Source organism: Camarhynchus parvulus, chromosome 15 (assembly GCF_901933205.1).
Source record: "Camarhynchus parvulus chromosome 15, STF_HiC, whole genome shotgun sequence".
In the NCBI taxonomy this organism is placed as follows: Eukaryota; Metazoa; Chordata; class Aves; order Passeriformes; family Thraupidae; genus Camarhynchus; species Camarhynchus parvulus.
The window spans coordinates 2,371,616-2,388,117 of NC_044585.1; the positions used below are offsets into that span (position 1 = coordinate 2,371,616).

General features: G+C 39.3%; 1 protein-coding gene across 1 annotated transcript in view; it reads left to right on the top strand.

Annotated features, from left to right (window-relative positions):
* The window catches only part of CABIN1 (calcineurin binding protein 1), a 112,868-nt gene that overhangs the window by 30,707 nt on the left and 65,659 nt on the right, over nt 1-16,502 (top strand). Inside the window, 3 exon segments of the mRNA XM_030958606.1 lie at nt 310-488; nt 11,042-11,224; nt 13,413-13,747. Coding sequence (XP_030814466.1) covers nt 310-488; nt 11,042-11,224; nt 13,413-13,747 — 697 coding nt within the window.

Sequence of the window (16,502 nt, forward strand, 5' to 3'; positions counted from 1 at the left end):
TTATATTATATTATTAATGCTATATTAAAACTATACTAATCTATAGAAAAAGGATACCAACAGAAAGCTAGAAAAGAATAAATAATAAAAACCCGTGACTGACCAGAAAGTCCGACACAGCTAGACTAGGATTAGTCATTAATTAAAAACAATTCACATACTAGAATAAACAATTCTCAAAATCACATTCCAAAGCAGCAAAACAGGGAGGAGCTGAAGCTTCCCAGCTTTCCAGGAGAAGAAATCCTGGTGAGGGGATTTTTCATAAAATATCACAGTAACACTTGCCCTTTCTTGTCGCCCTCCCAGAGAAAAACCTTGCTTGATAGACGAAGACTCTCACTCCTCAGCTGGAACAGTGCCAGGCCCTGGGACTTCCCTCCCCTCGTCCTCGGGTCCAGGTCTGACATCCCCACCTTACACAGCCACTCCAGTTGACCACGATTACGTCAAATGTAAAAAACCCCGTCAGCAGGCAACGCCGGACGGTACAGTCCTGTTCTCACTTCTGCAGCAGGGAGGTGCTCTGAGCTCTGCATGGGGGGCTTGAGCAGTTCCAGCCAACTGCTCAAGGAGGGTGAGGGGTCTGTGGTATCACGGGCAATATTGAAGCTCATTATTTTTTTATATATTCAGTGCCTTAAATAGAATCAATGTACAGTCAGAGCTTTAAATATGAAAATCAAAGTTGTCACCTGCCACCGCTGGTACCTGTCACTTAGTCAAAACTGTAGTGCTGGTAGGAGGAGTATGAGCTCACTGAATTTCCAGTGAATTTTTTTCTTCAGAGCTCTTTAGGAAAGATGTGGGTTCAGTCTTTAGAAGACTGGACACTGTTTTGGCCTGTGTGAAATGAATGGTGAAAATTCAAACTGGTTCAAACAAGCCAAATTGGTAAAAAGACAACACAAGCCTGTATTGCAATTTCTTGAAGGAGGCAGGTGGCAACTATTTTGAATATATTGTGATTCAGCACGAAGTGATTTGCATGACAGTCCAGTAGATTTCATCTTTTAATTTTTCTTTATCATTTACAATGACTGGTTAGCAGCTCATCTTTGTAGAATATAATGTGATAGAATAAATAATTGGCTTATAAATGTAAGAAGGGGGGTGGTGTCCTAGTGTTAATGAAGATTTTGCAATTGCATATATAATAGAAATTAAGTTACTATTTAAGTAACCTGAGTTTATTATTTGGCTAGGAATTTGATTCTGATTCTACCCTTCCAGCCATTTGTTTATCCATCTGGATCTATGAGTATCAGCACTCAAGGAGTAAAATACCTACAGTGTTCAGCTTGGTGTTGGTAGAATGTGCCAGGCCCCACAGAAATGCTCTGCTTGATATGAATTTATTTCTGGAGGGTGGGCTGCTTCCTATTGTCATTTTCTGAAGAATGGAAATTGTAAATAACTTTGTTGACACAGTTTTGAAACAAATGTTCCTAGTCTGAAATTTTTTCAGGGTGAATTTATTTCTTTTCCACAACAATTCTTGGTGCAACTGACAGAAGCTCTTTTATTTCTCTCATTATATTGAACAGAGAAATGTTTGTTTTGTTACTCTTTGCATTTCACTTGGGAGTAATTCATTAGACTGTTTTGAGATCATTTGTAGTGTGGAGGTGTCAATGGGTTATGCAGTGATCAGGCTCTTTTATTGGCTTTTTGATGTCTTTTGACAAAACAGCATAGAAGGGAGCATATATTTAAATATTTCTTAAGTAATATTCCCTGTGGGGAGCATTTCTGCCTAGGACTACATCTGTTTGGTCCTGAAGAGTGTCTCAAGCTCCCAGGAGAGCCATAAGCTAAATAAATACCCAGTGTGTGTGGTGGAGCCTCCTCTGCAGTGAGACATTGTGGCTGTGGCAGCGATGGCTGCTGAGCCAAGGCTGGAGGTGCCAGTGCAGCAACATCTGCCTCTGCCAGGGCTGGATCTGCAAGCTGAGCCTAGCTGGGGCTGAGCTTTGTGCTGGCAAAGCAATTCCAAATGGCAGCTGCTGGAAGAGGCAGAGTTTGGGTGATCTTCAGGAAGGCTGTGTGTAACCGTGACAAGGAGAATTGCAGAGTTCTGCATCATTCAGAATGTTTTGTGAGTTGCTGGCACAACTAAAGCCTGGATACAGCATATTGAAGAACCCCAGGAAACTGAAATATTTGCCTTGGGGCTGTTACAGATGGAGGAGCTAACAGGCTGAGCTAACAGGCTCAGAAGTCTTCCACTTTTATATTATTACATATACTCTGCTCTTCTGCATGCATTTGCATTTTACTTGTATTAAAATACAGACTTTTGAAGTAAAATGCTCTTGACATCTTACACATAATCACATCACTGAAGAAAGCTGGCGCCAGCATTTCCATTGTACCATTCCTAAAAATAGCAAGAAAATACTCATCATTTGACTACTCTTTAGATTATTTTTTAACCATTCTGACTGAAATGAAGCAGTCTATATCATTGTTCAAGAACAAATAAATTGACCAAAATTCAGCCTAGGTATTTATTCTTTCTGAGGCTTGACAATACTCTAATTTACCCTTGCATTGATATTGTTGATCATAGATGGCATAAGTAGAGTATTGTACAGTTTTACACACTTTTCATATATTACCACAAACAAGATGCTATTTGGGATCATTACTGACCTTTGAGACCTTTTTTGACCATTTCTGTGTTCTGTGCTTTGAGAAAACATGACCTGTGAGGAAAGAGAGAAGGAATTGGGATGGTTTGTCTGCAGAGGCGAGGACTCAGGGGAGACATGACAGCAGAGTAACCTAGATAGTGTTGGAAGCTGTACAAAGAGTTAGAAGCAAAACCCCAGGATATCTGTGTTCATGGAAGACAGAACAGATGATATTGCACTTAAATTGCATTTTCATTCTGAACATTACAAAACTGTGTCAGAGGAGTCTTAGGAAATTCTGGTTTTGTATAACCCTGCAATATTTTAGCCCTGGAAGTCATTAAAAAGTGGCAATGCAGCTGTCTGCCAGGCTTGATGGAGATATAATTTATCCTGATGAAAAAGGAATGGACTAGATGAACACTTGCAGTTCCTTCTGAACTCTACTTATTCTATTAATTTTGTGGTTTTTGTGGGTTTGGGTTTTGGTTGTTAGTTTGGTGCCTTCTAGAGCAGCAAATCATCTCATTACAAGCTGGAGAGAATTGCTGTACAGCCAAACATCTTTTTTTGAAAATCCTGGGGTTCTGATCTTCAAACATTTATCTGTAAACAGGTGAAGCTTTGAGGGCAGACTTATTTTGAATGCATTCTATTTAAATGTGTCATTATAGTTCTGTAGCTCTCTAGGATGTTTTGCTGGTGGAAGATGATGACTGGGATATGCAGAAATCAGTGTTAAAGTTGAGAGCATTGAAAGCCTCCAGATCCAATGAGTGCTGGTGATACTAGTTTTAAGTCATGTATTTAATGAAAACAGGAGAAAGGAACCAGTAAATACAGCTTGTAAAGTAACTAAACTTCTTTTTCCTCATGGCAGCTGCTAGCACGTATCTCCTTCAAGGAGACAAAAGTATTGCTGAATGGCAGCTGTTACTTGCTGGCTGACTTGCTGCTGTCATGTGTGCAAATTGGGCAGCTTCCTTTCTCTCTTCTTGTCCTTCCATTTGGCAACATCTTTTCTTTCCTTCTGTTAGTCCCATCTTTCCTGTCATCACCCCTTCCTATTGCTATTTTATAACCCTCCAAAGTGAAAACTGGCATTAGAAGTCGGAAGCATAGGTTCAGACTTTTATTTTCTAAGAGCAAAATAGGGAACAGGAAAACCCAGGAACTTGCCAGCCCCTCAGACTTTTATTACCTGTGCTGTTACTGGGTTTAAGCTAAATGGTTACATAGCAAAACAGATATGCTCTGTGTCCTCCTCTATACAGGCTGGATGTATGTAGTCAGTAAAAACCAATTGCAGGAAAAGCAATAGAGTTAGTTCAGAAAGCAGGAAAAGTAGTAAAATAAAATTTTAAAAATGTGAATAAGGTATTTGTTTCCCAAAAAGTAGACTGGGAGATTGTTTAGGAGGTGTTTTTTACTGTGATATGCCTTTGTTGTGTTGATACTCAGTTCCATATTCCTGTGGTGGTATGCAGATGATGTATCCATGGCTATTGCAGTGTGAAAATGTTGTGTTGTTTAAGTCTTCATCCATGTCATGTAGTATGTCGTGTGTAGTTAGACTTAATTGTCCTTTGTTGTGTTTGTCTTTGCCTGATTGCTTTTGCAACCAATATTGCCCGTGCTGCCTCTAACCTTTACACAAATCTCTGTTCCCCAGGCATTCTCTTCCTGCTTTTACCTGTCACGGCTTGCTTTTAATAATTGGCAGAACCTGCATGATAAACTCGCAGGAAAGGCTCCTTGCTTCGTGCTGTGGGAGAAGTCTCACCCCATAGTTTGTTGGTCTGTAATTCTGCAAATGTGATGAAGATGCACAGTTTTTGTAGATGGGGGTTCTCAACATCCTGATGAGACAAAGGTGATCTCTGAGCAACTTCTTGCACCAGGTTGTCACTCATGCTAAGCTAAGTCAGCTGCTGGGATGGAGTGGATGTTTCTGTGCATAAAAAGAATGTCCACTTTGCTTTTTGGAACATTAAAATCTTGCCTTTAAAATTCTCTCCCTTCAGCAGTTAGAAATGCAATCTTTGGGTCTGCAGTGCATGTGCTGTGCTGGCACGTGGTGCTGGGTGTCCATGGGGACTGCACACTGGACTCGATGAATAATGAATCACACCCAGTTTATTGCAGTGTGCTCCATTTTTACCTTGCCCCAATTTAACCTCTCTCTGATTAGTACAAATGTCACACTGAGATGTAGTGTGAGATTATGTAAAAAGCATTTGTCCAAATAGATGGGACATGGGTGAGATGCTCTGGTGCTCTGCTCTTGGAGACAGAACAGCAATACAGGACTGTAAGTTATGGAAACACATTCTGTGTTCAGTACAGCCAGACAAAACATAGACTCTCATCTTTGACTCATGTTAAAAGAGAACTCCCTTTAAATTGCTGTCCTCAAATTAACCTACTCCCATGCAAATCTTTGCAATTCTTTTGTTTTTTAATAATGTGCAAGTGCCTTTTGATGCAGAGCTAAATGTTGTCTTCTGTTATGGGTGGAGTCTGTTTGCAGAATGAGAATTCTGTGATACATCATGTTTCTGACTGCAGACCAGGGAAGAAAAATGCTCATATGTTCAAGTGGAGAGGGGAGAGATGTTGCCAGGCAGGACAAAGAGAGTCTGTACCTTCACAGCCTGTGAACAACCCACCTTTATTGCATGACACAAGATTTTTTTTCAGTTATATATAGTTGCTTATTCATAAGCTCTGAACTGTGCAGCAGGATGTTTCTTTTCTGCAAATTGAGTTAGCATATGTATAGAGCTCTGTAGAAAAGCTTTCTGGGCCACTCATTTCTGACTTTTTGACTTGTAACTGATTGTTTATCATGATTTAGACACCTTCTCACAGTAACTGGATGCACATTTTCCTTCAGATGTTTAAGACAGACAGAGATATCATTCAGAAGTGAGTTGTACCCTCCTGGCTTTCTGACCCTTTTACTTACTCCTGTATGCAGCTGTCTCAGAGATCTTCTCCATCTTCCTTTTAACTTCCTGAAAGTTTCAAAAGAGGATTACTGAGCTGCATAGTAAATAATTGTCCAAGGCAGAACACCTCATTGCCATTGGCACCATGGAGCTGTGCTTCAGCTCCCCTGAGCATCAATTCTGTAACTTTGTACCTGGTCATCATGCTTAGCAGTGAGAGCTCTGGCACTGGCATTGTCTGAGCTGCTCCAGGTCACTCACACTGTGACACATCACCTTCCTTGTCCCTGTCCCAGTGCTGAGGGGGCTCAGTTTGGGTCACTTGACAGTGACACATCTCTCTCCTTGTCCCTGTCCCAGTGCTGGGTCACTCACACTGTGACACATCTCCCTCCTTGTCCCTGTCCCAGTGCTGGGGGCTCAGTTTGGTCACTCAGCAGTGACACATCTCTGTCCTTGTCCTTGTCCCTGTCCCTGTCCCAGTGCTGGGGGCTCAGTTTGGGTCCCAAGGCTCATGGAAGGTGCACAGGGCTCCTGTGGGAAGGTGCTGGCACAGGGCAGTGCCTGCTGCAGTTCTGAGCCCTGTTTCCTGCTGCATTTTAAAATGAAACCATTTTAAGGCCATTTTTGCTCTCCAGAGTGTGCCACAGCTCTGTTCTGGTGGCGGGCTGGCCTGCAGGGGCTGTGCCCATGGGCTCAGGGAGCAGTGGCAGTGACAGTGACACGCTGCTGGCTGTGTCTGCTTGTGGAGCAATAGTGGGAACAGGGATTTTTGAAGTCAAGCCAGTAAACCTATTTCATTCAGGATAAGATTAATGTTTAAATGCTCTTAAGCATGGAATTAAGGCAAACAGACTTCAGATATTTTTTCTAACACATCTGTGACAGATGTGGTTCAGTAATGGCAGTGATTTAATCATCCATGTGACTGACAGGACCTCAGTGTGATGCAGTGAAGGTCTTGGCAGTACAGATTAATATACAAGTTCTTTCTTCCCAATGACATCTTTCTGATAATAATTAGTATTTTTTTACTAATGTCTTTGAAAGTTAACAAGATTCTTCTTTTGACCTTTTTCAATCTCCTGCCCAAAGCTGCTCTTTTTCACCTGTTGACAGAGTAGGGGATGTAATCTGACATAGATGTGAAATGAAATGTGACAAGTTGAGGACATTATGAGAAATGAAGTAAAAAAAAACTTGCTTTCAAGTGCCATTTTCTGAAATTTTTAGAGATAAACATGAAATATTTAACTTTACATCAAATTGAGATTTCAGCTCATCAGGTTGTTTGAAATATTCCTAAAACTAGGAATGATGCAATGAAGTAATGAAACAAAATATAATAATACCAAGGAGAAATATTACTATCAGATCATATTATTCCTAGGAATATAGTTGCAGTTACTTATGCACAATTTAGTAGAACTTTCTCCCTGGGCTCTTCATTTCTGCTACAGATAATAATTTTGGGACATTAATACCCAGCTGTATTTTTATCTTAGCTTTTGAAGTAATAGGAAACTTTACAGGGAGGGACCTCAAAAGAATATTTAGTCCTTGATTTACCAATCTCTTACAACAAGGGACCACCCCAACTTTTTGGAAAAGCTTGTCTTATTGCTATTGCTGGGTGGGGAAACTAAGAAAATAGGTAAACAATATATAAAAATATAAAATATTTTAAAAATTTAAATATTAAAAATATAAAAATATAAAATGTATTTTATATATTATATTTCTATATATTATATATTTATATATTTTATGGGGAAACTAAGAAAATAGGTAAACAAAATATAAAAATATAAAATATTTTTAAAATTTAAATATAAAAAATCATTAAAATATAAAAAATATCTTTTTAACTTTTAAATTACGCTGGGTTGCATTAAATTGTCTCTAGTTATGGCAGAAATTATTAAAAGCACTGATGTTCTCCATGGATTTGAGTCATTCAGAAGAGCAGGTGTTGAGAGCAGTTGGGAATTTGGAAATTATTCTCTGCCTCACACACTGCAGTCCTTGGCACACAGGTTAAGTAGCACTAATGACTGTCTCAACTGCACTCAGCTCTTACCAGAGAAAGGAACAGCTTCACAGCACAACAAATGTAAAATATCTGCTGTGTGTCCATCTAGCATATTTATATTTATAAGAAAAGCTGTATTTGGCAGCTAGGCTAGAAGACAATAGTACTTCCATGTGTACAAAATATGCTTTTTTTTTTTCTTTTTAGAAAACCAGAGTTAGGATGTGAATTGGTGCAGTTGCCACAAGTTCTGCATTGCATACTGCAGTGCTTAGGTATTGTCAGAGCTTTTTATTATATTGAGGAGCATCTTGGGTAACCTAACAAATGATGGCTGTTTGTCTGCCTGTCTTTGAAAGCCCACAGTGACTCTGTAGGTTGGTTCACTGAACTATTTCCTGACTGTATGTTGCAGTTAAGATAGAGATGAGGGCAAAAAAAGTCAATTTTCTTGCTGCAATTAAAACCTATTGCCTTTTGCACTACCTAATACCTAATGAATACATACCTAATGAATATGAACAGCAATTATTGTATTTTTATTTTGGTTAATCATATGTATTTGGAAATTCTACCTCATCTTTTTTAAGATAAGTCCAATTCTCCTGGTGATTTTCATATGTCATCTCATTAATCTCTCATTTTTATCCTCTCCTCTGAATTAATTTTTCCCTATTTCAGTGTCTTTTTTAAAATGTGGGTCCCAAATACAGACACTGTAATTAAGTTTAATTTTCATTAGTGCTCAGTAGAACAGGAAGGCTCTTATATATTTTTTCTGTGAAGTTACTGATTGCACATTCAAGGGTGCTGCTTTGCTGAGGTGTGTTTAGAGTAGCCTGACATTTAGGCCAGTTCTGGTTTGAGACACAAATTCATCACAAATTCACATTTATGAATGTGTGTGCTGGGATCCACTCACACATTTTCTACTCCTGATCCTGTTACCTTTTAGGTGCTTAGAGAAGGATTTATTTATTTATGCTCAAATAATTCTGTGGAAGATGAAGGCTGGCTGGCTCACAGCTTTGACCTTTCATCCTTTGTAAAGATAAGCACTGCACTTTGTTTTACATTCCCTGGGACTTTACCCATCCTCTGTGATTTCTGAGAAATTAATGCTAATAATTGGTGGCTGCTGCTAATTTCTGGAATACTCCAGGGTTTTCCATCTGGCTCACTTAGTTTGAAAGTATCTGCTGCATTCAAGGAATATGTAATATAATAGAAAGTTGCCACAATAGTCACCTTCCTCTGGTTTCCAGTGATTAAGGAGCCCAATGTTAATATCATTTTTTAAACAGGGTTAATGTATTGAAAGAAAAGGAGAATTAACATCCCTACCTAGACCCACAGTCATTTAAGCAGAAATTTCAATTAAATTAGCTAGCTAATTGTAAGGAGGTGTTTACATTTGTTCCCATAAGGAAAAGCTCATGCATACATTTGAAATTTAATGTGTTGAATCATTGTCTATCTTTGCATGATGAAAAACTATTGTAACTTCCCAGTGATCTGATCTCACCCAGGCATATTAGTCTGGCATTTCTTGATTCACATTCTGATGCTTCATCTGTCATAACCCACACATCAAAACTGACCTGCAGGCTTGTGGCAACATCTGGAAATTTGCAGTTTTTTTCCCCCTAGATGAGTAATCAGCCTCTTTGCCACAGATACAGGAACTTTTTTTAAAAAAATACCAAGGGAGCTACTGTAAATGATTTTCCTGATGTCAACTGGGAGTTCAATAGTATTGATTTGTACCACAGAAAGTTATTAAAGCTTTATAAATGAGTCATTTAAAGCTTGACTGACCTCTCTTCAGAATCCTTCTCTTCCCATTCTTTGTAATTATATTCCTTCTGTATAAAACTTGTCATCATTAACCAGCTTCTATAGCTTCCAATTAGGAAGCAAATACTGTTCCCCCATTCTTTTCCAAGACAGAGTTTTATTAAGATCTGCTCACTGAAAGGGAAGGTTTTCTTTGTGTGGTAGTGAAAAACCACAGAGTGCATCAAATTTAGTTTAAATTCATTGGAATCCTAATAAGCAGAACCTGATCTGCAAGCTGAAGGTTTGCAGAGGGATTTATCTTGATAAAATAAATTCATAGAAGGCCCTTAGCTCTCTCCTGAACAAGTACAATTCAGATGGAACAGAAGAAATTTAATTAAATTATCCGCTCATCTCAAAGCAAGGGCTTTTGCTTTGTTAATTTTCTTTCTTGATCTTATCAATAAATCTAATGAATCAGAATGCAGTGGAACTACCTAGACAATGGATGTAACCCCCATAACCAGGAATGGTTATGCCATTTCTGTACAGAATCATAAAATGGTTTGGGTTGGAATGGACCTTTAAAGATCATCTAGTCCCACACCCCTGCAATGAGCAGGGACACCTTTAACTAGATCACAGAATCAAGTATCAGTATCTTAAGATGAAACTGGAAATAATTCTTGTGGACTCCAGATTTAAAGAGAATTGCCTGTATTGGAATTTTATATTGAACACTGAATTATGTTGGCAAAATATGGAAAAATGCCAGTTTCCCATCTCAGTGGGAATGTGCAGGCCTCTTTCTGTCAGAGAGACTCAGCTGTGTTCTTTACTCATGCAGGGTTGCCTCTGATAACCCTTGATGTAAAGAACTTGGGTTAAATCTGGCAGGTTTCAGACATGAGTGGGAGGTTTTCACTTGCCTGTTCTGAGGTGTGTTTTATCCCCCCTGATAAAGTCACAGTGCCTGTTCCTGTGCACATTAACAGCTTAGTTGTGACTGTGCTGTAGTCAGCAGCCACTGCTTCACTCTGTCAAGGTAAAGTCACTTCTCCTTTTGTTCTGTGGCTGCCTTGAGGTCCAGTTTCCCTGTCTGTATTAGGCCTGGTTCTTTGATGTGTTGTTTATTTGCCATATCAAATCACCTTTCAGAGTGTTTGTTGAATAGCATCTTACACCTGCAGGATAGTTGGCATCAGAGATCACTCCTGTTAGTCTTTGCCCTCTAATTTTACTGGTTTTTTCTTTCTTTCATGAGTAATTTTTACCAGTATTGTTCTTCATGGTTTTCTCTTGTCAATTGAATTTTGCTTGTGTCAGGTTGAAAATTATACTGGGTGCTTTCCAAGGCAAATGGTCCTGTAAAACTGGGAGATTTTCCAGGGCCATGCTGCCTGAAATATTGTGTCCCCAGTCTAACTGCTCTTGAAAGTTGAGCTTTATTGCCTTTGAATCAACTTCCAGGAATATATTCTAGGAAGAAATGTGATGAGAATGAAATACCTTTTCTTGGTGGTGCTTAGGGATCCTGTGTGGCAGTTGTTAGAGTTTGCAGAGTTTTGTGTTGCTGTTACCAAGAGACAAGCAGCAGCTTGAGGAGTATGAGGAGATGCATTCCTTCTTTATCTGTTTTGCAGAGAGGAGTCAGGATAGCACTGGAGCAGTGCTGTCTGACTCCAGCTCCACACAGGATATGTTCAATGAGCCTGCCAGCTCTCAGGACAGCCTGAAGAAGACTTACACAGAGAAGAGGATTCCTGCTACCTGTGCTGATACACTGGTGCTCAGCAAAGAGGCCCTGGGATCTGCAGAGGAAAAGGGTATGCCTGATTTAATAGATCATGTCAGCTGCAATAGTCTCATGAAAATGTTTCTCCTGGCTTGCAGATGCACTGAAATATGCTGCACTGTAACTGAGGGTTTTAACTAGGTATCATTGCTGCCTGTATGTGTGTAGCTTAAATTTAGAGCTGTGCCCCATTAATTTGTCCACCAATCCAATTTGTTCTATCTGTTAAATCTTACAAAGAAAAATTGAGCTGCTGTCTGCTGGCCCTTTGACTGACTTGCTTTCTTTTAGGTTATCATTTGCTTTTTCTTCAGTGTTTCATATTTTTAAATAATTTAAAGAGCAATTATTTGAATATAGTCTCAAACAATACATTTTTACTTTTCCCAGGAATAGATGCCCTTTTTGTTCTGTCCCAGTAGCAGCTTAATATTCAGTACAGAGAAGAGCCTCAGTAGTAGAATTTAGATGCTTTATTCCATTGTATACTTCATTCCAGTGGAGAGCTAGAATTGCTCTCTACCAGATTTTTCCATATATAATGGTACTGAGTGTTCTGTATGCCACTGGAAAAATGGTTTCAAAATCCATTAGCTGGAATTTCCCTTTGTCTGATGTTTGTACAGTTGGATGTGACAGTAGATAAAGAGCCTGGACTTCAACAGTGAAAGACAAACAAAACCAATGTGTAAATTTTGTCCACCTTTCCAGGCTGTGGCTTTTTGTGGGATGTTAAGTCTTCTTTGCCAGCTCACATTTCCCAGTTTCAGAGATCCAGAGATCATGCTATGGAGAGTCCTGAGTCACTTCCCTGATCTCACTAGGAACAAGGGCCAAGCAGTTACCTCTTTCTTTGCAGACTTGGATTACCTTGGTTTCTTGTTTTTAAAAATATTTTACTTCAGTCTTGCCTAAGCTAGGGAAGCCTGTGGTGGTGCTTGCATTGACAGGCTGAAATAGATGCCAGTTCCTAGTTTTGTGAAATACTACTTCCATAATCACTAAATCTAGTAATCTTTTGGCTGCTAGACTAAAATCATGGCTCTTTTTCAGGCTTGCAGTGAGCTGTGTTATTGTCATCATTTGTCTGTCAGAAAAACCATCAAATGCATTCTTAAATTGCTGGTGTTTATTAGAACAGATGTTATTTCCCATAAAGCTACCTATACAGTAAAATTATTTTGGATATAGACATCAGGCAAGCACATTTTGAAAAATGTGTGTTCTATAAAACATGTTTGACTCAAAAATTCAGCCTTGTGAGAGAAAAAGTTACGAAGCAGCTTTATATTTGAAGATGAAGTACATTTTAGTATCTCTACACTCTGCTGGGAGATAAGATCTAATGTAAGAGACTCTTTATCCTAGCAAAGACAAAGACATGGTAAACTTCTATGACTGAAGATCAAAGTTAAAGAAATTAATCTGCATGTAGCATGTGTGTTTCCAGCAGCAGTGGTTAGCTAACAGGAAATGTGGAAGCTGCCGCTGTAACAAGATGATTTCTGAAGTAAGATTTGGTATCCTTCAACAAAAGATGGGTCAATTGAATTATAAATTACCAAGTTAATCACAAAAATATTTACATGGAACTGTAGGTCCTGCATTATGCAGAAGACCAGGTGAGCTGCTGCTGATCCTTCTGTCTGAGTCCATTTTGTGTTCTGGGATTGTGTTCTAGGCAGACCATTAAGAATAATGCATTTCACTTGGCAGGATGGCATTAATATTCTGTTCTTTCTTCTTTTCTTTGCAGTAAAATGTTCCTGAATTTACCCTTTCTTCCCCCCTCCAAAGCTTTTTTCCCCCTTTCTCCTCAATCTTCCAAAAGTGTGTAAAACCCTGCATTGTGTAAGGTGTGCTGAATTCATACAGTTGTTCAGGATAAAACCCAAGTGAAGGGAATGGAGATACCAGGGTAAAACCCAAATTAAGACAGTGGAGATACCAGGATAAAACCCAAGTGAAGACAATGGAGATACCAGGATAAAACCCAAATGAGGACAATGGAGACACCACTGTGTGGCTCTGTCAATGAGTTGCAGATTACTTGTTCAATGAACATCACAAATAGTCATATTTTTTTTTCAGTATTTCTGTCTAGGCTTTGAAGAAAAAGATTACCTTTTGTCACTGAATTTTTGTCATTTTCTAGATGTCATTTGCCATTTGGAAATGGCAATTTCACTGTCACTTTCCTCTTACTGTTCCAACTGCAGGAAAATCCGAGGAGCTGCTGGAGATCTCAGTGTCTTACGATCCTACTGAGCCTACTGCCCAGAAACTGCTGCTGGATCCTCAGTGTGCTCCTGGCAATGCCCTCAGAGCTGCCATGGCCCCAGGCTCGCAGTGGGACTGCAAGAAGAAGGCTGAGCCTTGTGCAGAGGATGCCTGCGAGTTCCCCCAGGGCCTCCCTGCAGACCTGGAGGAGCAGCGCAAGTTCCTGACAGAGCAGTGCATCTCCTCCTTCTGCCTGTGCCTCAGCCGCTTCCCCCAGCACTACAAGAGCCTCTACAGGCTGGCCTACCTCTACACCTACAGCAAAACACACAAGGTGAGCTCTGAGCCCCAGGGGGATTGGGATCTGGAGGGAGTTCTCAGTGTGTATCTGTTTGCAAGCCTCGAGATAAGAAATGCTGAGTTAGGAATGCCATGGAATAGGACAGGCTCTGTCAACTCTATCAGCTCTATCAACTCTGTCAGCTTTCTGTCTCAACTCTTGTTGAAAGAGAAATTGAACTAGAAAAATGTTTGAAATTATGGCCTCACAAAATAAGACTACATGTCACAGACATATTTTCTGAAAAATCCTTTCCTTAGGATTTTTCCTCCTGAGAGGCTGAGAGGCCTCAGGAACAAAATGTAAACAATGGTTATCTGCTGCTGTGGAATGCAACAGGTGGATCTGTGATTGGTCTCATGTGGTTGTTTCTAATTAATGGCCAATCACAGTCAGCTGGGTCGGACTCTGTCCGAGCCCCAAGCCTTTGTTACCATTCCTTTTCTATTCTTAGCCTAGCCTTCGGATGAAATCCTTTCTTCTATTCTTTTAGTATAGTTTTAATATAATATATATCATAAAATAATAAATCAGCCTTCTGAAACATGGAGTCAGATCCTCATCTCTTCCCTCATCCTCAGATCCCTGTGAACACGGTCACAACTACACACTTTGGAGAAGTAGAACTATGAAAGGTGCATTGTAGCAGGACCCACGAGGGGTAATTTTAGATGATTGGCTTTAAGGCATCTACAGCATGGTGTGGCTAAAGCTGACAGGCCAAGAAACACTTACAGTGTTTCACTTATAGTGTATCTCTTATAGTATTACAATAAGGAAATAATTAGCTTCTGATTGTGATGGTGTGAATTATAACATCTGTATTATCTCACCCTCCTCATGAGACTGAAAATGGAATAAAAGTTTTTAAAACGCCTCTCAGGTGTTTTAAAACCCATCTCTGGGTCAGGAAAAGAGTATTGTCCAACATCCCAGCAAACCAACTGTGCTGCCTCTGGCACTGATGCAGAAGTGTCAGTGCTAAAACACATCTTGTTTTACTTACACTTGGGGCCAAGTCTTCAGCTCCTAGATTGTCTGACTCGTGTGTGAGGTCAGTTAAGGAGAAAATTTCTTTTTTTATTACTGAACTAAGTAATTTTCTGTCATTCAGCAGAGAATTACATTTTAGATATGTCTCATAAATTAAGATGTTCTCATAAAAATGACAGCAATTATTTATTTTACTGAATAAGTAGACTGAAAAGTAACTTGGAAGCAGAAATTAATCAATATTGTGTAAACACATCGTGTGACACAGATAAACTTTCTGGGTATCCTGAGTCTTTATTGGCAAAATGTGTAGGAATAGTACAATGAAATGATGAGAGGCATTTTACTGTTTGTCATAATCAAAGTTTAAATTCACAGATTTTATATTTGGGAATCTTGGATTAGATAATTTGCTGCTTTCCATAGCTTCCTGAGTTTTCTTCCCCACCAGTACTGAAACTTATGAGAACAACAGGGAGGGGAAACAAATTGTACCCCTGGCCTGGAGCAGCCATGTCACCAGTGTCACTGCAAAGTGAGCACAGGCAAGTCTTGCCAGCCTTCTGGAAGGTGATGAATATTCCATTTGTCTGTAGAGTGATTATCCAGAAAAATATCACCCTTTTTTATAGAGAGCTTGTTTTGAAAACATTCTTACGCTGTTTGTATGTAACAGTTGTTAATTTTTCCATGGAGCTCATCATGAATAGGAGCCATAGATTCCTGCAATCTGTCATTACTGTTGCTGACATGATTTTGTATCAACATTCAACAAAAAAAGCTGCCTGTTTTCAATTTATTGGTTCAAATAGCACGGCCTTGCCTGAGGAACTACTTGCAAAATATTTTCTTCCATTATTTTTCCCTGTTGAAGCTTTCTCTTTTGCTTTTTATATCTCCCTCTTTATATAAATATCAACTAAGTGACGGATTTCCATGTGAAATACACATTGTTGTCTAAATCTGTTTCCTTTTGGAACTCAGAAAAACTGAATCCTGCCTGTTTGAGCCTAGTAGTTACCAGGCTGGCTTCAAGGAGCATTTTTGAGTGTTACTGTCCTTTCTATGACTTCTGCAGAATACATAATGAACACTTGACATGGCAAAACCCAAAAAAATCTTCTTATTGCTATATGTGCACTGCATATTTTCACATGGGTTTTACATTTTCTTTCTTCAGTGACTCATTCAGGTTCTTTTGTAGAGCAGTGTCCAATGTCTGTGCTTTAATGGCACATTACTGTGTCTTTAGTGGAAGTTAAAGTCCTGCAGAAAATTACCACCCAAAATGGATCACTGTCAGCAGTAACTGCAGTAAGAATTATGCTTACATTTACTCATGATCAGCCTGATTTGAAAAATGAGATAAATTACATCAGGTTGTGTTGTTGGGGGGCAGAGTGGTAAATTTTAGAAAACTGAGATTGATTTTTAAATGTGTATAACCATCTTGGAAAATTCAGCATTTTCGTTCCAACGCCAGGAATTTGCATGAAGAATTTAGACTGATGGCCAAAATTCATGGTTGGCTGGGAAGAGGAGAGGATTGGCAGGTCTCCATAGTGCTCAGAAAAACAAGTTTTCCATATGCAATCTGTTTTCTCCCATTTCACAGCTTTCCTGGTTTTGCTGTTGTGAGATTAGTGAATATAGTTGAGTGCTTTTTTAAACATCTTTTCAAACTCTATGAACATTTTGTTTGGCTACATGTTCTGTTGGTTTTTTTTTTCCTCTGCAAAATCCAGCTTAATATTTG